Genomic DNA, 27,556 nt, shown 5'->3' with positions numbered 1-27,556 from the left:
AGGGGATGCTCAGTTTAGCTTTCCATTTTGAAATGTTTTTGAAATCTTTTTTAAAGATTTTTAAAAAGTGTTCATCTTTTTTAAAAGTTCAGTTTGGTGGTGGGTTGGGGGACAGATTGCAGTGGGGCAGGAGTGGAGACAGATGGCCGGAGAGCTGGCGGCTGGGCTGGGCCAGCCACGAGAAACTGGTGGTCGGTTTCACTTTGTGGCAGGAGAGATGGAGAGAGGGGTTCCGGTCTGAAAAAGTGCATTAGAAATACAGAACAGACCGATTAATTTGGTGAAGAGAGGTAATGAGTGAGGAAGAAGGAGGAACCAAGATCGACTTCCAGTTTTCTGGCTCAAGTGACTGGGAGGAGGAAATTCTGGAGCAGGCTGAGTGACAGGTGCTAACACGAGGTTTGCAGGCAGGAGAGACGTGTCATTAGGGTTCAGTGCTGTTCAGATGCTTCGTACGGTTTCGTCTCCAGAGGGACAAAGCAACGGTCATATCTCAGTCATTTTAGGCTGATGCTTGCCTTTCCTTCCCTATCACCCCTCCCCCAGCTGGGGGAAAAATTAGCAATAAAGATTTACTTAAGGGTTTTATTTTTTTTTTAATTTTTTTTAAGGTTTATTTATTTTTGAGACAGAGAGAGACAGAGCATGAACGGGGGAGGGGCAGAGAGAGAGGGAGACACAGAATCGGAAGCAGGCTCCAGGCTCTGAGCCATCAGCCCAGAGCCTGACGCGGGGCTCGAACCCATGGACCGCGAGATCGTGACCCGGGCTGAAGTTGGACGCTTAACCGACTGAGCCACCCAGGCGCCCCTACTTAAGGCTTTTAAATGCACGTACAGACTCATACGTATAATACATGCTTTAAAAAGTAACTGGAAGATGGGGAGCCTGGGTGGCCCAGTTGGTTAAGTGTTTGACTCTTGATTTCAGCTCAGGTTGTGATCTTATGGTCAGGATCTCATGGTTGTCTGATCGAACCCTTGTGTGGAGCCTGCTTAAGAGTCTCTCTGCCCCTCCCCTGCTCAAATCTCTCTCTCAAAAATAAATAAATAAATAAATAAAAGTAACTCTTTAAAAAAAGGAAAAGAAAATACACTCAGAGGTGGTAGTGTTATGAGACAATTTTATTTAGAATTTTCCAAAGGATTGGTGATGAATTTGTATTAATAGCATGATAAGAAAAAGAAATCAGCAGAATGAAAATAGTAACTTTGAAGACTGCACAATAAGACTGTAGTTGCATTCTGAGAACAGCTTTTCCTTATAGAACAGCAAGGTTCGTTACACCTCTGACTTCTTCCTAACATGTAAACAGTTCTAAAGATGACCACTGTTTTAGATGATCAGCCATCAGAGTGAGCTTGTGTGAGCTCCCCGAGATTTATAAAATTTATGGGAAAGGCTTTGAATTTCTAAACTGCTTCAGGGTCTTCTTCAAAGTTGTACAGGGCCTGGGGCAAGTCACATTTTTACGCTCCCCCTTCTTCCCTCTGCACAAATATTGCATAAACAGAATTGAAGCTTGGTTATAATAAGCATGGCTAATAGTTATTAAAGGTTTACCATGTGTGGAGTAGTTTTATATACTTTCCATGAAACCTTCATAACAAACCTTCATAACAAGCCAAATAATTGTATTTTTTTTAAGATGAAAAAAATGTAAAGCCTAATGGAAGTATCAGACAGAGAAGGACAAATTCTATATCCTCACACCTAGATGTGGAATCTAAAAAAAAAAAAAAAAAAAAAAAAAAAAAAATCAAATTCACAGAGAACAGATTGGTGGCTTCCAGAACAGATTACCTTCCAGAGGTAAGGGGTGGGGAGATGGGTGGGAAAAAAGGTATAAACTTCCACTTATAAGATTAATAGATTCTGACGATGTACAGCATGGTGACTATCACCAATATTTCTCTCTGGTACATTTGAAAGTCGCTAAGAGAGTCAATCTCACAAGTTCTCAGCACAAGAAAAAAATCTGTCACAGCATGAGGTATTAAGGTTATGCAAACTTAAAGTGGTAATCATTTTACAACATACAAATATCTTGAATCGTGTTGTACACCTTAAACCAATACAATGTTAGGTGTCAGTTATGTCTCAGTACAACCGGGGGAAAAACAAAAACAAAGAACAAAACCCCACAAACAAAACAAACCAAACGAACAAAAACTTAAAGCCCAGCTAGGTTGTGTGACTCAGATAGCTTCCCAGACAGTAAATGGAAAAGCCAGAGTTTAAATCTAACCCACCTGAGGCGCCTGGGTGGCTCAGTTACTTAAGCATCCGACTCTTGATTTCAGCTCAGGTCCTGAGCTCACGGTTCGGTTTGTGAGATGGAGCCCCACCTTGGGCCCTGCACTGTCAGCACAGAGCTTGCTTGGGATTCTCTTTCTTTCCCTCTGTGCCCCTCCCCTGCTCATGCTCATGCATGCTCCCTCTAAACAAACAAACAAACAAATGAACATTAAAATAAAACCTGACCCATCTGACATCAGAGCCCACTGTCCTAACTACTATACTATTCTTGTCAGAAACTGGATTTAGATCTGCATTGGCCCAGCAGTGAGCACTGTGCTGGGCACAGCAGAGCCAGCAGGAATCAGAGTCGTTCTCCGAAATAACTTACCATCTGGTGGTGGAGGAAGGGACAATGCTCCTGCACAGTCCACTGCAGGAACCCAGACGAGGGGGACCTAACTCCATCTGGAGGCTCTTACTGGAGCAACCAAAGTCATCGTTGAAACTGAAAGGAAGAGTAGGAGTTATATCATGATGTGTACTGTATACAAAGAAAGAGAGTTCCAGTAGCTAGAAGAGCTGTTATGGGTGGATCTGATCACAGCCTCCCCAGAATATGTCAATGGCGAGGGGCACCGTGCTGATTGCAATGCTACTCTGGAGTTTGTTGCAGGTATTGGAAATCTGGTTTGTTTTTGAATAGAAAAGTAGACACTGCTTTTTTTACATATACGTTACAGTAATAGGATTTTTGACCTTGCAGTGTCTGAACTTTTATAAGTGAGAAATGAAAGCCCAGAGCAGGTAAGTGATTTGCCTGAAATCACACAACTACTGGTTAGAAACTTGAGTCTAGAACCTGGGTTTTCAGTCAGGCAGGCCAGTCTGTCCTTTCCTGAATCCTATCACCTTTGGGGCATAGTTCCATCTATTCATGGGCTCGCACCTGCTGTGTCAGGCTGTGTAGGGTGTTTACTGTGCAAGAGTATCTGCTGTGGGATCGGATCAGGGCTGAAGTCCACCCAGAGGAAGAAGCACCTTTTCCCCACTTTGCAGAAGTACTTTATAGCAAGCAATTGCCCTCTTGAAACTAACATAGCCAACCTACAGAAATCTAAATTTCTTCCCATTCTTATTCATGCAGTGATATTTCCTATATTTTTATCCACAGGGTTCAAATAATTTAGTGATTAGTGCTTTAGAGCCCACTGGCACATGGTTCCAGTTCTAGAAGTTACATTTCCAGTAAGTCCTGTCGGTGTGGCACCACAGTGACTTCTTTGCCAATCAGCAGTTCATGGCTGTACCCTTTCCAGCAAGGTTGGAGGAGTTGGGGCAAGAGAGGGCCTTCCTTGAGCGATCTATCTCACCTCCAGGGTAGTGGCCACCCCTTATCTTCCTCTATACCTCTTTTTTTCAGGTTCTCTTTACTTCTTGCTGGCCAGTCTCTCATTACTTCTTACGAGCCATCCCTGTCATGGATAATAATTCTTTGTATTAACGTGTTCCCGGTTCAAATTACTATGTGTTTTCTCTCTCCTGATCAGACTGTGGCTGATTCACAACCCTCAGACATTTCTCTATCAGCCAGCCATAGCCTGCTTCCCTAGAGGAATTGCATTCTAGCTGCATGTGCTATCTGGAGGGTCCATATGCTAGTAGATTAGCCAGGAGTTCATGCAGGGGAGTGAAAAATAAGCATTGCCCCCTTCAAGTCCCCTGAGCTCCCCAAGGAAAGGGACGGAGAGACATGGGATCATATGCACATAACATGGCCAGTGGTGGTGGGTAACACAGGCTTGAAGGTACCACTCATAGATGTTCCCAGTGGCTATGTTTTGGGAGAAGGAGGTCCCTGACAGTTACCCGGGAGGAGACTCTTGAATCTTGAAGGTAGATTGAGGCTGTTCCAGGCAGGTGGGCCAAGAATACGCCAAGCAGAGGTAACAGGGCAAACTGTTAGCTATTTGTTTCTAACATGAATATTGAGCTTGATGTTCCTGTAGAGCAGAATGACCCCAATTGTTGGGTCAGATGACAACATGGTGTTGGTAGCACCACACCATAAGGTTGTAGCCTTATTACAGTTTATAATTCTCCTCCCTGGCACCCATGTGACCATCAGTACTGAATAGGTGGTGCCTTTGTGTTTTAAAGTAAACAAGGAGCATTATGTGAACTAACTTTTACAATCAGTTGCTCCAAATTGCAGAATGCTCAAAGAGAGTTTTAAAGCCAGAATATAGATTCCATCTCATAATTTACGGAATAATCAACGGACACCAGATTGCAAAGACTCGTGCAAGAACAAGTCAGAGAGAAAACGATGATCAAGTGTCGTGGAAAACTGTGTGGGAACTTTTTCCTGCCATTCTTGTAGGGTATGAATCAGCAGTTACACTGGTTGGCTGGCATTAGAAAGAAATTAATAGTCTAGGGTATTGTAACTCAAGGAAGATCCCGTCAAAAAAAGCATGTCCCAGGAGGTCCAAGATGGGTCCCATATTGCCCACTCAATGGACAGGTCAATCAGTGGCTCTTCTCATGGCTAGGTACCTTTAGCTTCTTTAATATTACCCTCTCTAGTTTTAGGGCCAGACATTTTGTCTTATGGGTAACAATCTTGTCAGAATCAGAACCACTTCCTCATGGATATTTTATTTTATGTATTGTTATGATTTTTTTTAAATTCACGTCAAAGTTAGTTAGCATATAGTGCCACAATGATTTCAGGAGTAGATTCCTTAATGCCCCTTACCCATTTAGCCCATCCCCCCTCCCACAACCCCTCCAGTAGCCCTCTGTTTGCTCTTCATATTTAAGAGTCTCTTATGGTTTGTCCCCCTCCCTGTTTTTATATTATTTTTGCTTCCCTTCCCTTGTGTTCATCTGTTTTGTCTCTTAAAGTGCTCATATGAATGAAGAAATATGATATTTGTCTTTTTCTGACTAATTTTTCTTAGCATAATACCGTCTAGTTCTAGTTCCATCCACATAGTTGCAAATGGCACAATTTCATTATTTTTTATTGCTGAGTAATACTCCATTGCATCTATATCTTTATATCTATATCTCATATATATATGGTGTATATACATACATATACACCATATATATATATACACCATATATATGTGATATATATGTATACACCATACCATATACATACATATACACCATATATATATATACACCATATATATATATATGATACCTATCATATATATATACCACATCTTCTTTATCCATTCATCCATCGATAGACATTTTGGCTTTTTCCACACTTTGGCTATTGTCAATAGTGCTGCTATAAACATGGGGGTTCACGTGTCCCTTCGAAACAGCACACCTGTATCCCTTGGATAAATGCCTGGTAGTGCAATTGCTGGGTCGTAGGGTAGTTCTATTTTTAGTTTTTTGAGGAACCTCCATACTGTTTTCCAGAGTGGCTGCCCCAGCTTGCATTGCCACCGACAGTGCAAAAGAGATCCTCTTTCTCCACATCCTTGCCAACATCTGTTGTTGCCTGAGTTGTTCATGTTAGTCATTCTGACAGGGGTGAGGTGGTATCTCATTGTGGTTTTGATTTGTATTTCCCTGATGATGAGTGATGTTGAGCATGTTTTCACGTGTTGGTTGGCCATCTGGATGTCTTCTTTGGAGAAGTGTCTATTCATGTCTTTTGCCCATTTCTTCACTGGATTATTTGTTTTTTGGGTGTTGAGTTTGATAAGTTCTTTATAGATTTTAGATACTAACCCTTTATCTGATATGTCGTTTGCAAATATCCTCTCCCATTCCATCGGTTGCCTTTTAGTTTTGCTGATTGTTTTTTTCGCTGTGCAGAAGATTTTTATTTTGATGAGATCCCAATAGTTCATTTTTGCTTTTCTTTCCCTTGCCTCCGGAGACGTGTTGAGTAAGAAGTTGCTGCGGCTAAGGTCAAAGAGGTTTTTGCCTGCTTTCTCCTCAAGAATTTTGATCACTTCCTGTCTTACATTTAGGTCTTTCATCCATTTTGAGTTTATTTTTGTGTATGGTGTAAGAAAGTGGTCCAGGTTCATTCTTCTGCATGTCGCTGTCCAGTTTTCCCAGCACCACTTGCTGAAGAGACTGTCTTTATTCCATTGGATATTCTTTCCTGCATTGTAAAGATTAGTTGGCCATACATTTGTGGGCCCATTTCTGGGTTCTCTATTCTGTTCCATTGATCTGAGTGTCTGTTCTTGTGCCAGTACCATACTGTCTTGATGATTACAGCTTTGTAATACAGCCTGAAGTCTGGGATTGTGATGCTTCTTGCTTTGGTTTTCTTTTTCAAGATTGCTTTCACTATTGGGGTCTTTTCTGGTTCCATACTAAATTTTAGGATGGTTTGTTCTAGCTCTGTGAAGAATGCTGGTGTTAATTTGATAGGGATTGCATTGAATATGTAGATTGCTTGGGTAGTATTGACATTTTAACAATATTTGTTCTTCCTATCCAGGAACATGGGATACTTTTCCATTTTTTGGTGTATTCTTCGATTTCTTTCATAAGCTTTCTATAGTTTTCATTGTATAGATTTTTCACCTCTTTGGTTAGATTTATTCCTAGGTATTTTATGGGTTTTGGTGCAATTATAAATGGGATTGATTCATTGGTTTCTCTTTCTGGTGCCTCATTGTTGGTGTATAGGAATGCAACCGATTTCTGTGCATTGATTTTATGTCCTGCCACTTTGCTGAATTCATGGATCAGTTCTAGCAGTTTTTTGGTGGAATCTTTTGGGTTTCCATATAGAGTATCAGTCATCTGCAAAGAATGAAAGTTTGACCTCCTCCTGGCCTATTTGGATGCCTTTTATTTCTTTGTGTTGTCTGATTGCTGAGGCTAAGACTTCCAATACTATGTTGAATAACAGTGGCAAGAGTGGACATCCCTGTCTTGTTCCTGACCTTGGGGGGAAAGGTCTTAGTATTTCCCCATTGAGGATGATATTAGCATTGTGTCTTTCATATATGGCTTTTATGATCTTGAGGTATGATCCTTCTATCCCTACTTTCTTGAGGGTTTTCATCAAGAAAGGATGCTGTATTTTGTCAAATGCTTTCTCTGCATCTATTGAGAGGATCATGTGGTTCTTGTCCTTTCTGTTATTGATGTGATGAATCACATTGATTATTTTGCGAATATTGAACCAGCCCTGCCTCCCAGGTATAAATCCCACTTGGACGTGGTGAATAATTTTTTTAATGTATTGTTGGATCTGGCTGGCTAATATCTTGCTGAGGATTTTTGCATCCATGTTCATCAGGGAAATCGGTCTATAGTTCTCCTTTTTAGTAGGGTCTTTTCTGGTTTTGGAATCAAAGTAATCCTGGCTTCATAGAAAGAGTTTGGAAGTTTTCCTTCCATTTCTATTTTTGGGAACAGCTTCAGGAGAATAGGTGTTAACTCTTCCTTAAATGCTTGGTAGAATTCTCCTGGAAAGCCATCTGGCCCTGGACACTTGTTTTTTTGGGAGATTTTTTATTACTGATTCAATTTCTTTACTGGCTATGGGTCTGTTCAAATTTTCTATTTCTTCCTGTTTCAGTTTTGGTAGTTTATATGTTTCTAGGAATTTTTCCATTTCTTCCAGATTGCCCATTTTATTGGCTTATAATTGTTCATAACATTCTCTTATTATTGCTTGCATTTCTGCTGTGTTGGTTGTGGTCTCTCCTCTTTCATTCTTGATTTTATTTATTTAGGTCCTTTCCTTTTTCTTTTTGATCAAACTGGCTAGTGGTTTATCAATTTTGTTAATTCTTTCAAAGAACCAGCTTCTGGTTTCATCATCTGTTCTACTTTTTTTTGTTTGTTTGTTTCGATAGCATTGATTTCTGCTTTAATCTTTATTATTTCCTGTCTACCACTGTTTTGGGGTTTTATTTGCTATTCTTTCTCCAACTTTAAGTTGTAAGGTTTGTTTGTGTATCTGAGACCTTTGTTCCTTCTTTAGGAAGGCCTGGATTGCTATATATTTCCTTCTTATGACCGCCTTTGTTGCATCCCAGAGGTTTTGAGTTGTGGTGTTACCATTTTCATTGGTTTCCATGTACTTTTTAATTTCCTCTTTAACTTCTTGGTTAGCCCATTCATTCTTTAGTAGGATGTACTTTAGTCTCCAATTATTTGTTACCTTTCCAAATTTTTTCTTGTGGTGGATTACAAGTTTCATAGCGTTGTGGTCTGAAAATATGCATGGTAATGATCTCAATGTTTTTGTACTTGTTGAGGGCTAATTTATGTCCCAGTATGTGATCTATTCTGGAGAAAGTTCCATGTGCACTGGAAAAGAATATATATTTCACTAGTCCAGTGTGTCATTCAAAGCTATTGTTTCCTTGTTGATTTTCTGATTAGATGCTCTGTCCATTGTTGTAAGTGGGGTGTTGAAGTCCCCTACTATGATGGTAGTATTATCAATGAGTTTCTTTATGTTTGTGATTGATTTATATATTTGGGTGCTCTCACATTTGGAGCATAAATGTTTACAAGTGTTAGGTCTTCTTGGTGGATAGACCCCTTATCTATGACATAATGACCTTCTTCATCTCGTTACAGTCTTTATTTTAAAGTCTAGATTGTCTGATAAATCCTGGCTTTCTTTTGTTGACCATTAGCATGATAGATGGTTCTCCATCCACTTACTTTCAATCTGAAGGTGTCTTTAGGTCTAAAGTGGGTCTCTTAGGAGCCCCTGGGTGGCTCAGTTGGTCAGGCGTCTGACTTCGCTCAGGTCATGATCTCACAGTTCGTGGCTTCGAGCCACAGGTCAGGCTCTGTGCTTACAGATTGGAGCCTGGAGCCTGCTTCAGATTCTGTGTCTCCCTTACTCTCTGCTCCTCCCCTGTTCACATTCTGTCTCCGTCTCTCAAACATAAATAAACATTAAAAAAAATTTTTTTAAGTGGTATCTTGTAAACAGCATATAGACGGATCTTGTTTTCTTATCCATTCTGTTACCCTATGTCTTTTGATTGGAGTATTTAGTCCACTGACATTTAGAGTGAGTACTGACAGATATGAATGTATTGCCATTATGTTTCTTGGAGAGTTGGAGTTTTTGGTGGTGTTCTCTGGTCCTTTCTAGTCTTTGTTGATTTTGGTCTTTTTGTTTTTTGTTGTTTGTTTGTTTGTTTGTTTTTCATCTTTTCTCCCCTCAGAGAGTCCCCCTTGAAATTTCTTGCAGGGCTGGTTTAGTGGTAATGAACTCCTTTAATTTTTGTTTGTCTGGGAAGCTTTTAATCTCTCTGTTTTGAATGACAGCCTTGCTGGATAAAGAATTCTTGGCTGCATATTTTTCAGATTCAGCACATTGAATATATCCTGCCACTCTTTTCTGACCAGCCAAGTTTCTGTGGATAGGTCTGCTGCAAACCTGATCTGTCTTCCCTTGTAGGTTAAGGATTTTTTTTCCCTTGTTGCTTTCATGATGCTTTCCTTGCCTGAGTATTTTGTGAATTTGACTATGATATGCCTTGTTAATGGTCAGTTTTTGTTGAATCTAATGGGAGTCCTCCATGCTTCCTGGATTTTGATATCTGGGTCTTTCCCCAAGTTAGTATAGTTTTCCACTATGATTTGCTTACACAACCTTTCTACCCCTTTTTCTCTCCCTTTATCTTCTGGGACCCCTATGATTCTGATGTTGTTCCTTTTTTTTTTTTTTTTTTAACGTTTTATTTATTTTTGAGACAGAGACAGAGGATGAATGGGGGAGGGGCAGAGAGCGAGGGAGACACAGAATCGGAAGCAGGCTCCAGGCTCTGAGCCATCAGCCCAGAGCCCGACGCGGGGCTCGAACTCAAGGACTGCGAGATCGTGACCTGAGCTGAAGTCGGACGCTTAACCAACTGAGCCACCCAGGCGCCCCAGATGTTGTTCCTTTTTAATGAGTCACCAGTGTCTCTAATTCTTAAATTGTACTCTTTTGCCTTAGATTTCCTCTTTTTTCCTGCTTCATTATTCTCCATAAGTTTGTTCTCTATACTGGTGAGTTGCTGTTCTGCCTTATCCACCCTTGCACCCGTGGCATCCATTCGAGATTGCAGCTCAGTTATCACATTTTTTATTTCATCTTGACTAGCTTTTACTTCTTTCATGTCTGCAGAAAGGGATTCTAATCTATTTTTGACCCCAGATAGTATTCTTATTATCATGATTCTAAATTCTGGTACAGAGATCTTGCTTGTATCTGTGTTGATTAAATCCCTGGCTGTCGTTTCTTCCTGCTCTTTCTTTTTGGGTGAATTCCTTTGTTTTGACATTTTGAAGGAAGAAAAGGAATTAATAAGGTAAAAAAAATAAAATTAAAAAATTAAAAACAACACACACACACACACACACACAAATCAAATAAGTGATGCTAGATCCCAGGTGTGTTTTGGTCTGGGTGTTGAAAGGGGCCTGTTAGATTAGAGAAAAAGGGGGAACAAGAAAAAAAAAGGAAAATGTTTGAAAATTTGAAAAAATGAATATAATGAAATAGAATAAAATGAAATGATGGAAGTAAAATAGAATTTGAAAAAATTTTTAAGATAAAAAATATAGTAGGTAAAATTAAAGAAAAGTATTTTTAATAAATTGAAAATAAAAATAAATTTTTTTCTCTTTCTGTATTCAAGAAAAAGACAAAAAACAAAAAAGAAAAAAAGAAGAAAATTGAGTAGATGGATCAGTGAACAGACTGAAATATGATTGAAATTACATCATTTTCCCCTAGAAGTCAAACTGTGAAGCACTTGATAGCAGTAAACTAAGCAGGTGGAGAGACTTCTGTTCCTGAAAATCGAGGTTGGTCCCGTTAGGCGTGGCTCCATGTAATGGCTCCATTCTCCACTAGATGGTGCTGCTTAGCTTACTGGGGTGGATTGTTGTGGCACTTGTAGGTGTGTATGCACATGTGCGGGAGTGGTGAAAATGGCATCACCCAGCTACCCAGTCTTTACTATCAGAACTCTGTTCTCTCTGATCAGTAATTGTGCACCCGTCCTTTGTCTCTGGCTTCTGTCCACTCCCCACTTTTACACTGTTGGTGACCAAGCCATCAGGTTGCCAGGTGTCACCTCCCTCCTGAGTTTTATCTCAGACTTGGCTGTGTTTCCCAATCCCTGACTTCTGAGGGACTGCAGTTTTGACTTGTTCTGACCCTCCATAGGAGGGTCTCACTGAGCAATGGCTGCGTGCAGGCCACACCCAAGATCGTTTGTGGGTCCGTGCTGCTGCCAAGGCCCAGAGACTGCAGCTGGGTGCCAGCCCGCCCCAGAAAAGTTCACGTGATCATGTAGCAGAAGTGTTTCAGGGATTATGGAAAATCATGACACACATCTGCCACCAGGCTTCACCCTTAACGACCTTGTTCCAGAACCAGTGAATGTGGTTGTTCTCTGGGGTCTTCTGGGACCTCTGGGGTCTGCTGGAGTGGCCACAAGGACTCTACCACATGTTGTCCCAGCAGGGGAACTCCCTCTCCCTGTGTGGCCCAAGGACCCCCCCAACTTCACTCTGCTCCTGGGGATTTGCCCTTCCCACCAGAGCACCACAAGGTATTCATCTGCACAGTTTCAGACTCTGTGCTCCCCCTATTTATAGAGACTTAATGGAATTTAAACCCTCTCCTTTCTCCCTTTCTTGTTCAGTCCCTGTGGCTGTTTCCACTTTTCCACTTTCTCTCCAGCTGCTTTGTGTGTGTGGGGGGGTGCTTTTCCCATACTCTCCCTCCGTCTCTGTCCTCTCTCCACAAGCAAAAACAGCTCCCTGCCCTTTGTGGCTTCTCTCTCCCCCAGTTCACCTCTCCGTGCCACGTACCTGCTGAATTCTGTGGTTCGGGTTGTGCAGATTGTTGTGTGAATCCTCAGATCAGTTTTCTAGGTGTGCAGGATGGTTTAGTGTTGATCTGGCTGTATTTCATCAAGGCCAGACACAGAAAATAACTTCCATGCTGTTCTGCCATCTTAGCTCCTCCTCTGATTAGTGTTTTCTCCCTCATGGATCTTTTCATTGCCTGAGGTTTATCAACAACTCTGACATGGCAATTATGAGCCCATGATTTTGTCCTCTGTAGCACAGTTCAGTTTGGAAGCACAGCTGATTTCCTTGCTTTGAATACCCAGAAGGATTGCTTATGCGTTCTGTCTTATTTCTTGTGGTCTATAGCTGTTTCCATTTCTGTACAAATGGTCAGCTGTCCTCTGCTAGGGAAGGCCTGTGCTGTTTCCTTATGTCCTATCTCCTTAGTGATAATCTTCTCTTATCACGAATGCTATTCTTCCCAAATTCCCTGTCTGCAGGGCCATCTTTTGACAAAGTGGTTGTGAATATGCCATGCCTGCAGGAGGCCAGGGAAGGCCTCTGTGCCTCATGGTACCCCTTCTTCTTCAACTCTGAGCTTAATGGGAATGCATGTGCCATGGCTCTGAGGCAAGTGAGAATGGGGTGAGAGTGGGGAATACAGAGAAGAGGTGGGAAAAAAAAATACCTAATGGCCACCCTGCTCATCAGTGACAAAGTTTGCCTGGGGCTGCACACTTGTTTCTAGTCTAAGGTACTTGTATGTTGACACTGGAAAGGGATAAAATATCTCTCGTCCCACTTTCTACTTACCATGGAGATACACTTGAGCTTATCCCAAGAAAGAATCTCCTACATTTCTGTATAATTATAATAAAATACTCCACAAATAAAATGGACTTTTATTATTATTTTTAAATAGATTTAAAACAATTTTTTAAATGTCTATTTATTTTTGAGAGAGAGAGAGAGAGACAGAGCATGAGCAGGGGAGGGGTAGAGAGAGAGACACATAGAATCCAAAGCAGGCTCCAGGCTCTGAGCTGTCATCACCAGAGCCCAATGCAGGGCTTGAACTCACAAACCGTGAGATCACAACCTGAACTGAAGGCAAACACTTAACCAACTGAGCCACCAAGGTGCCCCTGAAATAGATTTTGAAAAGATCAGTTTCCCTTACTGGATCTATCAGGCCAGCTTTTTGTGTGTTAGTTTCTAGTCTGGCTGACACTACTCAGCCAGGGAGAAGTAAAAATCTTGCTCTCTTTTCCTCATAAAAGGGTCCAGTGGTCATTAGATATTATTATCCCACTCTGAGTTATTCCTTTCTGGTTCACTTTCTTTGAAATTATTTCTGTGTATATTTTTATTATTTGAAGGCACCAAAATTTTTCTTCTGAATATCTCAGGAGTGTGATTTTTGACAATGCTTTAGCCAATGCTACTGTTCATTGGGATTACAGTTTCTTTCTAAGGATGTGGCAAAATCAGGCTTGCTGAGTTCACATTATGTTTCAAAGCACAATAAATACTTCCCAGTGTCATACTGAAGCAGAAAATCCTGACTGCATATACAAAACAGAATCTCCGCTCTCGAGATGCAAGTCAGAATGGGCTGAACAATGAAAGCATGAACAACACAAAGGGACGTTCAGGTGACTGATGATATGAGTCACTGCTTGGCTACTGACTTTGCAAGGAGAGTCGCAGAGGAGAAAACCATCCTGTGCATATAACTATCATGGTTGTGAAAGAATTTAGCAAACACACAACTAGATTTTTGTCCCTTTCCCCCCATATCATTTGGAAGCGTGGTATTAACATTTTTTTAATGGTTTCCAAACTTGTGGTTGAAATTTCATTTGTAAAGGGGTTTAAAGAAAGCAAAAGTCTCTAATCTAATTAACTCCAAATTTAATTCAACACCTTCCCTTGATTTACTATACATTATCATGAGGTTTAAAAAAAAATTTAAGTCTGTATATATGAGAATGTAATTAATCATCTGTAAAGCGTATAAATCCCAGTAAGACACTTTGTCAAATTATCTCATCTTACCCATGATCTTTTTATCCCACCAATTTTGCCTGGTTTCTGATTTCACTGAGTTGGGATTAAATCAGTGCATTCCTCCCACTGCACAATTAGGACTGCTTGAAAACTCTGTAATTACAAACCGCAACCATAGATTGTGAATTGCATTCGCTGTCATAACTGCCATTAGCATGGTTTTCCATTCTTCCAGAACAGCGAGGTAAAGATACCATGCTGATAAGTTCCATACTATAGGTCTGCTATTGATTATCTGCAGCAATTCTAGACTTGGATGGGATCCCAAGCTAGATGCAGAACCTGGGAAGATGCCAATGTTTTGTGAACGCAAAAGTTCTTAAGAAGAAAAAATGTTTTTTAAAACAATAAAACTACGGATGAAAGAATGAGTGTAAAAATTTTAAATTATGCAATTGCAGGCTTAATTTTGTGAATGGGTGTAGTCCTAATCTATTGGTCCTCCTGGGAGGGGAAAACTATTTGGGATGCTTATTCTAATTTTGACTACTTTCTACAAAGTGAAATCAAAATGCTTTATGAGGGTGTTCCAAGGCTTTGACAGTTTCTACTTGCTTTACTCCCAGTGATCTGCCAAGCCCACGTGTCCCTTACCGTAAATCTCCCCAGCATGCTCTCCTCTCCCTCTTTTGCATCAGAGTCTAGAGAGGGGAGGCCCACTTAAAACAGATTTGAAGTCTTCCTCATCCAGGAGGCTCACCCTGATGACTCTGTGGTTACGTATTCCCAGTTCTAAATACACAGCAAAAAAGTCTTTTCAAGATTAAAAAAAAAAAAAAAAAGGCTCAAACATTCTCTCTTTTAATGTAAGGTGTTCATAATCCTCATATAAAAATTTCCTTTGGAGTAATCTTTGGTATGTGGAAACTCATATATCAAGTGGTAAACTCTATTATTGTGCTGGTACCCAAGCTTGATTCATGAGGTTAGCCATTTTCATCAAGTTTCATTGCTCAATCTCTTTAGCCAATGAACATGTTTTGGTATTTTATAAATTGCTAATTTGAGAGAAACAAAAATCTGCCTCTTTCTATAGAACACATTTAGAAGCTCCAATCAAGTTCTTGCTTGTAATTATCTAAACTATACACACACACACACACACACACACACACACACACACACACTTTGACCACTACAATTTCCCTATGTATTTCTGGATGTTTATAAATGAACTGAATTGTGGTGGAAAGAGCCCAGTGGTCCTTAACCACTACAATAACTCCTTGTAATTTGCTGAAAGCAAGCGGTATTCATTTACTCCTTTTCTTGAAGTTCATAACAAAAGCAAACAGGTGGATTTTTGTTCAGAATCTTCAGATTAGTACATCTAAAGGCTTTGAAACTAGATAAATGCATAAATCAGACTAAAGTAAGCTTTTGCAGCAAAGGGGTGGGAAAAGAAGACGGCTTTGCACAAACTAAGGGTCCAGTCCATTTGTTTAAGGATTTTCAGAGAATTGTTAGTATGGTTAACAATACATGTCTGAAGATGTACCGAAGTAACAAAGAAAATTTAGTAATAATTATTTAGTACTTCTCCTTCCCTTCCTCAAATTTAATTAGTAAATAGAGACATCCGGCTAACTGGTGCCAGTCGGGGTGTTGCTAGTTCTGAGAAACGTGCCCCTCCCCTAGCTTTCCAGGAGTAGCTGTTGTACTGTGTGGCAAATGATTAACTCTGTCACTTTGGATTTCGTATGCCTGCTTTTAAGTATGACAGACTTCAGTCTTGCAATGGAAAAAACACAAATGTCACCTTAAGGCTTACGGTGCAGCAGGTTTAATGGTCTACACTAAAACAGGCAGTACAGTTTTGTAGTTCAACATTAAAAGCAACCTTGCCTTACTTCTAATGCTTCTACCTAAGAATGCTTCCTGCTCCCTCTCAGCCCTTCCCTTAGGTACGAGTCTACACAAGTACTTCTAAAGTGCATTTCTCTGGCGTTAAAAACAGCAGTGTGATTTGCTCTCCAACAGCGAGTCCTGAATCGGAGCACTGCTTCCTCGTTGGAGGGGCTGTGCGGTTCCAGGTGAGTGACCCACTCAGAGCAGTACCCTTCTCACTCCCCAGGTGGCACAAGGGGCCACTCTTGGGGGGGAAAAAAAGGATTATGCCAACTTCCTCTGTGGCAGGTATCTTCGCTTACCACAAGTACATATTCAGTGCCTCCTCGGGCCATGAAATATTGAAAACTTAACCGACACTTCAATTTCCAGGAAATCAAAATCGTGGAGGCCTCGTGTGAATACTCAGAAGTTGGTGGGATTAGAACCAGGTACTGGGGCGGGCCGCAATTCTCGGGCTAGGGTAGGGAGGAGTGGTGGGGAGAAAGACAGTCCCGCCGCGCTGTGGCTATTGCTTGTCGTCGTGGGGGTCACCAGGGAAGCCCGCCTCCTCAGGGGACCTGACTCCTTCGGGGAGCAGAGTGGCGCGCACTTTCCTCTTCTCCTTAAAGCGGCCGGAGCGCGAGATCTTCAAATTGCGGCGGCTGCTGCCTGACTTCTCCCCGCACAACTTGTCCGGCTTGTGGGGCTCGCCGGCGCCCCCAAGGAGATTGGGGTGCTGATTCTCCCGGGAGCTGCCAGTCCAGTCGGCGCTGGGTGGTGCGGGCGGCGCGGGCTCCCCGGGGGCAGGCTGGGCGGGAGGCTGCGCCCCTACCGCGGCTTCCTTGCTTTTCTTTCTGCTGTTGGTTAGCGATTTCCACCAAGACCCAGAGCTGCCCGTGCCGCTGCTGTCGGCCATGGCCCGGCGGCGCGGGACGCGGCAGGTGGGGAAGGGCTCTCTTTCCCGGTGGGGCCGGAGGTCCGCGGCAGGAAAGCAGGCTACGGGGTGGGAGCCTAGGCGGCGGCCTGTACCCGGGAAGCAAACAGAACGTGGTTATGGGTTTGTCCAAGTCACGTGCCCCCAACCCCACTTCCTCCCCTCGCTCCGCCCGTCACCGGATCGGCCCGGGTCCGAGCACCCGCAGGCAGGGAGCTACGCGGCCCTCCGAGGGCACCGCCGCGTCCCCGGGGGGCGCGGGCGAACGAGTGGTGGCCTCCAGGGCGCCACCATCTGGTCTCCAGACACCTTGGCACTCCCCCGCCTCAACCCTCGCCTGGCCTCCAGGGCCGGTGTGGTGGTCTGCGCGGGGGCCGCCGGGGGAGGTTCCCGGGCATGCGGATTAAGCCGGCCCGAGAGGAAGCTGGCCTGGACTGTTACCCTGATTGTAGAGGGACGCCCCAAAGTGACCCAGCTCGGCCCCGCGGGGCCTCCTCTTGGATGAGCACCTGAGCGGAGGGCGCTCGGAAGGGGGTGTGCTATGGCTGAGCACTGAATATTAGACTCCTGTCAACAGTTCCGAAATTTCCCTTGAAGGTGTTTTTCCATAGACTTCTGTCCCAGAATTCTCTTCGATGTGATTTTCTGGGGGGACTTTACATGCCGATAAGAGCGAGGGAAAAGCTCAGGATGTGTTGTTTCTTTTAAATTCTGCTTTTGACAGAACTTCTGCCTTGCCGCTTTCAGAGAAACTAGACTTAATTTCCCTTGAAAACCGCGGTCCCACTCTTCCTTTTATTCCCCAGACACCAATCTTACGTCTCTTCGAAGCCACCCCAGCTGATGGTTGAGATGAGGCCAAGCGGCAAATGTCCTCTTCTTTTTAGTTCTGTATCAACATATGCACCGACTTTGTACCAGGCAGCGCCTCTTGAGATTTTTAGTTACAAATTAAAGGCGTGTGTTCTTTTTTGCGCAATTCCTTCCTCCAAAGGAGAGAAACCTGCTGCGCGCAATCAGGAACTCCAAACCCATCTGCTTCTCCCCAGCTTTTAAAACAGCGCTCTGCGGCCGGAAAAGACTGTTTATTAGCACTTAAGGTGCTAATATGCGGAGCGAGACACCTGTGCGCGCCTTCCGCGCTCGGCACTAACTGTACGAACGCGCAGGGTTCGCTTGCGCCCGGGAGCATTTCCAGGTTTCCTCTGGGCTCCGTCCCAGCCCACGCGCCTGGTGCTCGCGGGAGTTGCCGGCGCGCCGGGGAGCAAAACTTGAGCGGTGTTTGTTGTTGGAAAACTTCTGCTCTCGGAACCGCCGGGAAAGTTTGAGCGCCTACGCGAGGCGGCGCAGCGGCCTCCGCAGCAGAGACCCGGGCCCCGGCTCCTCCCCAGGATGACCCGAGGGCACACTCGGGCCACGACTTGAAAACAATAGAAGATGAAGCCGCCAAAAGTTCTTCCCCTAAAAAGGCACCCTTTCCCCAGGGCACGGTTTGCAATTGGGTCTGCAAACCTCCTGCTCCCTGTATTTTACGGATCAGCGAAGCACCCCAAGTTATTCATGGGTGGTGGGGTGTGCCGATGGCTGCCTTCTGTCTTCTACCCTACATTCTCTTTTCCACAACCGACGTGTGCGCGGAAAGGCTCAGCACTAATTGCGCAAGGAAAGCACTGCAAATTACGCAAATTTACGCAGAGCGCCTGTGGCTCGAAACCTCTCCGGAGCCGGGGTAGCACCCCAGGTTGACACCTTGGAATGAGCTCTGTCTTGGCGGATGCAAAACCACCCTGATTGCTCACCTGTTCGGGCTTCTGAAGATCCCAAGACTCTGAGCCGACCTCACCTCCAAGAGAACGGAGGAGGTGCGCTTGGGACAACCTGGGGAGGTCGGGCTTTTTTTCTGGAAGGTGTGCCTGCCGAAATGTCTGTAGTCCAGCTAAGCCGATTGCTGCTGCTCGTCTCCCCTGGCGCTTCCAACTTCTGTTCGGCGCAGCGGTGGCGGCAGTTCTGGGCTCGCAGCGCGCTCGGCTCCTGCGTGAGGGCCCCGCGGCGGAACAGGTGCCAGGCTCACTGCCCCAGGTGAATACCCAGATAGGTTCTCCCGGTTAGTAGCCTTTCATTCTCGCGCGCCTCCCTCTTCCCTGTTAGCGACTCCCCGGCAGCCGCGGGAGATGGGACCTCGGCTGCTCACTCTGGTGTACTGAACCTTCCTACACGTCGGTCCTTTGCACGGGAGAGAAATCTGTCTGCCCACCTGCTGGTCATTCGCCAAGTATTCGAGAAACCAGAACCCCCGGGAAGGGGGCGGGGGGGAGGGGGACACCAACCCAGGAGGCGGCCACAGCTGCCGCAGGTGCAGGTAGGAACTTAGCGTTCCCGCCCTCCAGGGCAGGAGATTGGATCAGGTCACGTACGTGGCGCCGGCCTTGGGGTGTCTGATTGGAGAAAGGCTGAGCTGCGCCGCACGCCGGCCGGACTCCTTCTGGAAGAAGAAGAAACAGTAGAAGAGACCCTGGCCAGGAGACCGAGGCTGTAGGTGGGATCCGCAGGGTAAATGTTGCCGCAGCTTTTCCTCTGCCCCTGCTCTTGATTTCTTTTTTCTCTTTCTCTCCGGGTCCCCAGCCATGGCCACTCAATTCCCAGGGGTCCAGTTTTGTAATTCACAGGAACTGTTTCATATCCAGGCAAAATGTTGCAGAGTTGCAGGCACCCTTAGTTGAAAGGCGTAATATTAACAAGTTCTCTGTGTGCCTGTCAGGCGCGGTTTCCAGCGCTCTCTGGGGGTAACACATTTACTCCTTACAGGAACCCAAGTATGTAGGTGCTGTTGTTTCCTCATTTGACAGGCGAGGAGACCCTAGCACTGAAAGGTAAATGGTTGCTCAAAGTTGCATGCCTGGTAAGTTGCAAAGCCGGATTTGAACCCAGGAGGTCTGACTCCAGTTCCCAGGGTCTTAACTAGCACGTGAGACCGCAGCCTGCCAGTCTTGAGCCCTTAAGGGACTTAGTGAAGATGTGAATTTCCTTCCCTTAAGTTTGGAGGTCCAGTGGACAGGCATTCCACCTGGGGAGTACCAATGCAGCCCTGAGCCACTAGAGGATGTGAACCAGTGGATTTCGGCCAGGTTCAGGCTTGTGCTCCTGGGAACATATGCGTACTTTTTATTGGTTGGGTAGAAAGGAGTTGCCATAGGCCATTTTCACTAATGAAAGCAGAATTCCAACCTGCTTCATCTTGCAGGATGCTCTTGTTTTTCAAAGAACTATTTTGATGTTCCTTGATGTCATGAATAACTCTACGGAAGGAGTGGGCATAGAGCAACTGACATCTGAGCATCATTGTTCTAGGACTTTTTTTTTTTTTTTAATGTTTATTTATTTTTGACACAGAGAAAGACAGAGAGAGCATGAGCGGGGGAGGGGCAGAGAGAGAGGGAGACACAGAATCTGAAACAGGCTCCAGGCTCTGAGTTGTTAGCACAGAGCCCAACATGGGGCTCAAACCCACAAACTGTGGGATCGTGACCTGAGCCAAAGTCAGACGCTTAACCGACTGAGCCACCCAGGCGCGCCTAGGACTTTCTGAAGCCTAAAAATAGTGAAAGACATGATGCCTGTCTCAGCTTAAAATGTAGAATTAGTGGAAAGAATTTTTTATAGAGTATTTTAATGCATGAAATATAAAATGAATATTTTATATCATTAATTTCTTAATTTAGCATTCTTGGATGTTTAAATGATATGCACAACTGTGTATTTGAAAGTGGTGTAATTCACTTATTTGTTGCGACTAGTTTTAGAGAGTAAACTTTGAATTAGTGCACCAGGACTGGAACAAAGACAGGCCAGCCCCTGGGAGGCAAGGACAGGACAAGTCCTCATAGTGCCATTCCACCACAGATAAAGACACTGGATCAAGGAGGAAGGCTTAAACCATAGATACTTTCACAGCCTCTGGTAATTAGGAGTACCCATCCAGTACTGACTTATGGGGCCATAAGGAAGATGTCTGGGAATGTTTCCTCCCTGGATAAAGGACAGAGCTTTCTGAGAGAAGAAAATCTTTTGCTGTACCCTTGAGTTTTACATTTAAGCACAGCATGAGGATATGATGTCTGGTGTTGCAGCAGCCATATTGTAGCAGTGAGTCAACAGGCATGGGAATAAAAACCAACATGCTAAGGATGATGGCATGGGAGTGTGAAAAGTGTCTGGGTCTTGATGACATTGATGAGCCCCTGAAAGAACCCTGGAACCATCTGCCTCCAGACTACTAGTTGAGTGAGATAATATATATTCCTATGATTTCATCACAGATTTAAATACAGTTTCCTGTTACTAGCAGCCAAAAGTGTTCCCCTTTGATACAATCTATTAGAGTTATAGAAAAATATATTGTTCAAAAGGGAAAAAAGGTAGTATGGCCACATTTTTTTTTCTGACAAATCTGAAAAGTTCTTCATTGAAGGAGGATTTAGTGAAATGTTTAAGTGATGGGAAAGTTTTTAGAAGTAAGCCACCTACATTGAAAAGTTGATTTATCTATCCAGTGAATAGCAGGTGACTTTTAATGTTACAGAATTTAAATATGCTTAGATTGGGCAGTGCTTACATTTCTTAATAATATTTTTTCTTGTCATATTTTATTTTTTTTAAATGTGTAGATAGTTTGAATTAGAACATTTCTTTCCTTCCCGCTTTCCTTCCTTCCTCCCCTCCCTCCCTCCCTCCCTCCCTCCCTCCCTCCCTCCCTCCGTCCCTTCCTTCCTTCCTTCCTTCCTTCCTTCCTTCCTTCCTTCCTAATTCACTGGCCTGTTAGGTGCACATTTAAGTGCAATAAATGATAACACTCAAAGGCGAAAGAGAATGAATTCCTAGAGGGCAAGATTTGCATACTAGAAATTAAAATAAGAACTTTCAAGGTTAAACCTGGCGTTTCTTTGGAGACTGAGAAATAGATTATTTTCTTTTAAAGCATTTATAGTGGGAACTGGGCAATAGAAAACACATGATGAGAGAATTTAAGAAGCACAGTTAATCAAAATGAAGAAAATAAAGATCATTTATATTCTTTTCACCCAGGGATACCTATAGTTAATGTTGGAGGGTTAGTCTATTTTTTTTTTTTGCCCCTATTTTTACATTTACTCTTTTCGTCTTTTCCATTCCTTCCTCTCCTCCTTTCCTTTATTCCTCTCTTTTATAGATGCTTCCATTCTTTGCAAATTAGACGCTGATCTCCAGTGGCCTTTTCCTTTCTTGTCATCAATGTAGGGGTAGTTTGATATTCCTTTTCTCCTTTCTGTGTTTTCACATCGTGTTGCTGGATTTAGTTTATAAACTTCATGACTGAGCATTACACCCATGCCTGAATCTGGGATCCGCTTTTTATAGCATCACATCCCGAACCCACATCAGGTTAACATGAATGCGTGTATACAAGTACACAAATTGCAAGTGACAAAATACTACTAATCATTTTGGTTTTACACTTGACCTGAGCAAGGCTGATTTGTACAGTGCGGCCTCTCTCTGAAGTTCAAGCAAGACCAGCTGACTCTTCCTAACTTCCTGCCCCTACTTGCCGATGTGTTTCTTCATATTCTTGGATGTCATTGTATTTTACTCCTTTTCCTTAAAAACAAACAAACAAAAAAACCAACTGTATGAAGATTTAAGGCCTAAAGCAAAGTTAACTTACTCTAGAAAGGATTTTCAAGAGTTTAGGGGCACTACCACACATGACCACTTTATATACACTACATTTATGACTTGAGGAGTGTGGGACAATGAAAACGAGATGTATGTGAGCACCCGCCCATGGCCACACCCTCCGGGAACAAATCCACTCATTATTCTCCTAAACTCCAGACCATTTCTGTTCTAAAGCAACTTAATTGTCCTTGCAGACCTGTGGAGGGTGGGAAGGGGGGTGGGGTACAACTTACTTCTAAGCAGTCCGAGGCCTGAGGGTATGGCTCTTTGGGTGAACCAGGAAGGATCCCTCTTCTTCCGGTGAGCCCGATGCTTTATAATTCCTCCATTGGTTCCAGGAGGCTCTCAGAAACTGAAATTGTGTTGATTCCCAATTGTTTTCATCAGGGTAGTTCATCCAAATAACCTAGCCTGCCAGTGACAGGAATGGGTGTGTTTTAATTAAGAGTGTAAATTGTTTGGTGTTTGTCCCACGATTAGCTATAATTTTCTTGTTTATTTGTTTATTGACTGACTCCCTCACTAGAAAGTGAATTCCATTTTATTGAATGATGTTTTATATAATGATCATAACACTTCCTATGGATGAGGTACAGTTCTGCTTTATAAATATTAACTTAGGCACTGTTATGTTATTATTAAGGTAACTGAGACACTAAGAACTTAGGTTACTTGTCCAAGGTCACCCAGCTGGTTGGTATAAGAGCTAGCATTTGACCCCAGGGAAATTGACTTGAGAGTCCAGGGACCTAACTAATCACTCTGGGGTGTGGCTCTCCATGAGTGCTAAGACACGTCATTAATGAATCCTTAGGACATGGCATGCTACCTGGAGATAACAGTTCTTCAATATTCTTGAATAAATGACCATCCGATGCATAAGTATCAATGCTTTGTTAGTTATAATATGACTGGCTTATAAAAAGAAATGTGATGAAAATGGCAATGGCCTACAATTTCAGTCTGTCCTTACATGTAATAATAGCCAGATTTTAATTCTGAGATGCGGGTACAGTAAGTGGGCCAAATTATCTGATAGGTTTTTGTGTTTGTCGTTAGGAAACTGGAAGGAATACTATCCTGTCTCAGCCCTACGAAGGAGATACATTAGGCGGGGAGACGTGGAGGGGGCGGAATAACGTAATAGCAGAGGATGGTTGCTGAGATTTTATTCAATATTGTATTTTGGGAATACATGAGTGATCCAGAGGACACGGCATCTCGAAACCAGTCTCCACGGCACGTCCTGACTCCGGAAACAAAGGTAATTCAACTTTATTGTTTGTTAGGACATCGTCGATGGAAATGAAAAGTCACGTGTTCCCATCCAAGGTAATGTTCTCTGGCTGGCCACCTGGTTCCGGGTCAGAGCTGGGGTAAACCAGCTCCTTTAAAAGGTGGCCTCCTATCTGCAGTTGTTAATTTCTCGTTTCAAGGGGTGCGTTTGGTTATGCTCTGTTTGCCAGGTTATATTTTCTCTTTTGTGTTTGTCAGTGTGTCCGTTTGTTATGTCACGTACGTAGAGGTAGAAGGCGGATATCTAATGGGAGGGTAATATAATGCAGGAAGTGAGTCTTTTGGTTTCCCTACCTGCATCAAGGCCAGTGTCAAACTTACATAGTTAGAAATCTCCAAGAAATATCTGCTTATATCAGTGTTAGTCTGTCAGGGGAGGTCACCAAAGTTTTGGGATTCAACTCTGCTCGTGTGTAACCACAGGTAAATCTCACACTGTACATTCTTTTTTTTTTTTTTTAAGTTAATGTTTATTTTTGAGAGAGAGAGAGACAGAGCAGGGGAGGGGCAGAGGGAGAGGGAGACACAGAATCTGAAGCAGGCTCCAGGCCACCAGCACGGGAGCCCTGCTGTGGGGCTCAAACTCACAAACGATGAGATGATGACCTGAGCCCAAGTCAGACGCTTAACCCACTGGGCCACCTGGGCGCCCCTCACACTCTACATTCTTTTTCTTTTTTTTTTTTTTTAATGTTTATTTATTTTTGACAGAGCATGAGCAGGGGAGGGGCAGAGAGAGAGAGGGAGACACAGAATCAGAAGCAGGCTCCAGGCTCTGAGCTGTCAGCACAGAGCCTGAAGCGGGGCTCGAGCTCACAGACTGCAAGATCGTGACTTGAGCCAAAGTTGGACGCTCAACCAACTGAGCCACTCAGGCGCCCCACCCTGTACATTCTTAATGAACATTTAGGTTTATCTATTGGATGTAATTTCATTTACATAGTGGGAGAAATTGCTTCAGCTGCAGCTATAAACCTTTTATAACAATGGCAAATTTAAAATTCTTACTATGTGCTTTTCACTTTACTGTGGGCTTATCCAAAAGTGAATCGTATTCTTTTCACTTTTTTTAATGGTAGAAGAACCCTGAGAGAGATAGCTACTGTAAGTCTGACAGTTTTATCATAGAAAGCTGAAGCAATTTGCTCAAGGTCACAAGACTTTTAAGAGGTGGAGTTATTTAGATTTAGTTTTAGTTACTCTGTCCCTAATACAGTGTTCTTCTCATGTAGCTATTTGAATCTCATATTGCCTTTTAATTAATCATTAGATCAATAAACATTTGTTGGTTTCACAACCGTTATATCAAAAGAGATCGTCATACTTTAAAAATTCTGATGAGGTCAGTGTCTTCTCAGTTTCCTCCTTGGAACAATGCTAAATCATATGTGGCTGTTTAAATATTAAAACCCTATGGAATCACAGAGCACTCAAAGCTCAAATTAATGCTGGGAATTGTAATTACATACATTTCTTGTGAAAAGACTTGATGGTTGGTTTGAATTACAACTGTGTGGCTTTGGGAAAATTACTTAATATCTTTAGGCTCTGGTTTCCTTAAATGTAAAGTGGGGATAATACCACTTCTCTGGGAGGTCGCCAAGATTAAAGTAGACAATACATTTGTCAAAGTCCCTAGCACAGTGCCTGACACATAATAGGCACTCAGTAAATGTTAGTTTCTCCTTGACTAATTTCTTTCATTGGCTGTGTGGGAAAATTACGCGAACAAACTGTACAAGTCAATCATTTCCAAGGGCTTTTTGAAAATAATGATAGAGAGTCTTAAGAGAGCACTGTCATTATTGTTGGTTGGGGTCAGTTTTTTCCCTGCAAGAACATAAAGTTAAAATTTACTGGCGAGTATTTAATACACAACAATTTGCTATGAATCTGACTTTTCTCCAGGAACGCACTTAATGATGAAATCAAATCAAGCAGAAGTTTTTTTTGCATGCGGTTCAAGAACGCTCTTTATCCAGTCTGCACTGAAATTGCATTACCTGGAGTTAAGGAGGAAGTGTACTCAGTTGAGCTTGGAAGCAATGTTACCAGAAAAGGATTAACAAATCATAAGACAAAATCCTTGGAGGTAAGGTCACTAGCAGACTGTGGCTAGGGCGCAAGCCAAGGAATAGGTTTCCCATGTGCTGCCCCATTAGTTCCTGGAATCTTAATACATAACCTGCATCAGCAATGGTGCCCAAAGGAGGGAAGGAACGAGAGCATCACGTCTCTGCCGTGTTAGACAACATGGCACTACTACTTGTTTTCAAAAATTAGTTTTTATTTTATGAGAGCAATGTATGCACACGTAGGTTAGAAATGTGTATTAGACTTGCCTTTGATTTATCAATATTAGACGTTCTCTTTTAATTTCCTACTCCGGTCTTTGAGGATTTGGTTCTCCTATACCTTGCCTTCTGCTTCCCCCTCCAGTTTTCCCACTAGAGTCATATTACAGCCTTTGTTCAGTTGACTGCTCAATGTTTATATTGTGCCTGTATAAATATGGTTCAGACTGAGCATTATAGGGTACAGATCACTATATTTGCTTTCTTTTTTCTTTTCCTGAAGTTACTAATGACCCTCTTCCCCTCTTTCAACTGGTCCTCTTTCGAGTTCTTTCTTACACCTTCCAATAGCTTCTTGGTACACTTTTCTACAAGTTCAGTCAAACCAATATATATGTGCTCCATTCCCCCAACTATTACTCCCAGACACTTCCTTCTCCTTCCTTATGGACTGCTCTCTCTCTCTCTCTGGCCTGCTGCATAGCTTCTTCCTGGGAATGCCTTGAGTCGGATTCTGCATTTCCTAGATTTGAGCCTCCCCCTTTCTTGTTGGACAAGGCGCTGCAGCAGAGGGCTGGGTGGTGGCAGTCCCCAGTGTGGCTGTCTCTTTCATCACACAGTTCCAGTCTGGGCTGTTTATCCTCCGTGACTGGCGCACGGCTATCCACCTGGGACCTCCTTTTACCCTTATTCTGGAGAGTTCCTTTGTGCAAAGGAACAAAGTAAACTCTTCCTTAACCATGGCACTATAATTTAATTCAAAATGGATCACGGATTTTAAATGTAAAACGATACAACTTTTAGAATAAAAGATAGAACCTCTGTGATGTAGGGGTAGGTGAAGGATTCTCAGACATGGCTTAAAGCATGATCTATAAAATAAAAAATTGCTAAATTGGACTTCATCAGAACTAAAAAAAAACACCCAAAAAACCCTTTTGTTCTGGAAAAGATCCTGTTAGGAAGAGCTGAAGACAAACTATAGACTAGGGGAAAATATTTGCAAACCACATACCTGACAAAGGTTTTACACCTACAATATATAAGAGACTCTCAAAATTCACCAGTAAACAAATACAATTATAAAATGAGCAAGAGATGTGAATGGATGTTTCACTCAACTGGAGTTACAGGTGACAGATGAGCACATGAAAAGATGTTCAGCATCATTAACCATGAGCGAAATGCAAATTAGAACCACAATGAGATACCAACAGGCGCTTGCCAGAATGCTTAAAATAGAAAATAATGATAATACTAAATGCTGGTCAGAATGTGGAGAAATGGAATCACTTTTTTTCTTTTCTTTGCATGTTTATAACAGCTTTATTGGTAATAGCCAAAAGGAAGGAAGGAA

The 27,556-nt window shown here is 43.0% G+C and overlaps 1 protein-coding gene and 1 long non-coding RNA gene across 6 annotated transcripts; one reads left to right on the top strand and one right to left on the bottom strand.

Annotated features, from left to right (window-relative positions):
- Positions 1-15,897: 15,897 nt before the first annotated feature.
- On the bottom strand, positions 15,898-19,460 carry PRR15 (proline rich 15). Of its 5 annotated transcripts, none has more exons than XM_045495185.1 (2): positions 18,694-19,460; positions 15,898-16,983 (listed from the first exon to the last, which is right to left on the bottom strand). In XM_045495185.1, exon 2 carries the CDS (start codon positions 16,874-16,876, stop codon positions 16,487-16,489), a length of 390 nt encoding a protein of 129 aa, XP_045351141.1. In that variant the 5' UTR covers positions 16,877-16,983; positions 18,694-19,460; the 3' UTR covers positions 15,898-16,486. The 5 variants fall into 5 exon arrangements, with proteins under 5 accessions (XP_045351141.1, XP_045351144.1, XP_045351142.1 ...); XM_045495188.1 differs by having other exon boundaries at positions 19,149-19,460; XM_045495186.1 differs by lacking the exon at positions 18,694-19,460 and adding an exon at positions 17,714-18,622.
- Positions 19,461-24,940: 5,480 nt separating this feature from the next.
- LOC123606630 lies at positions 24,941-27,553 on the top strand. The gene is made up of 2 exons (XR_006716399.1): positions 24,941-25,997; positions 27,524-27,553. It is a non-coding gene; the product is annotated as an uncharacterized LOC123606630 (long non-coding RNA).
- Positions 27,554-27,556: the final 3 nt, after the last annotated feature.

This window comes from Leopardus geoffroyi, chromosome A2 (genome assembly GCF_018350155.1).
Source record: "Leopardus geoffroyi isolate Oge1 chromosome A2, O.geoffroyi_Oge1_pat1.0, whole genome shotgun sequence".
NCBI classification, from domain to species: Eukaryota; Metazoa; Chordata; class Mammalia; order Carnivora; family Felidae; genus Leopardus; species Leopardus geoffroyi.
The sequence above is the reverse complement of the archived record's forward strand: the minus strand, read 5'-3'. Positions and strand labels throughout refer to the sequence as shown.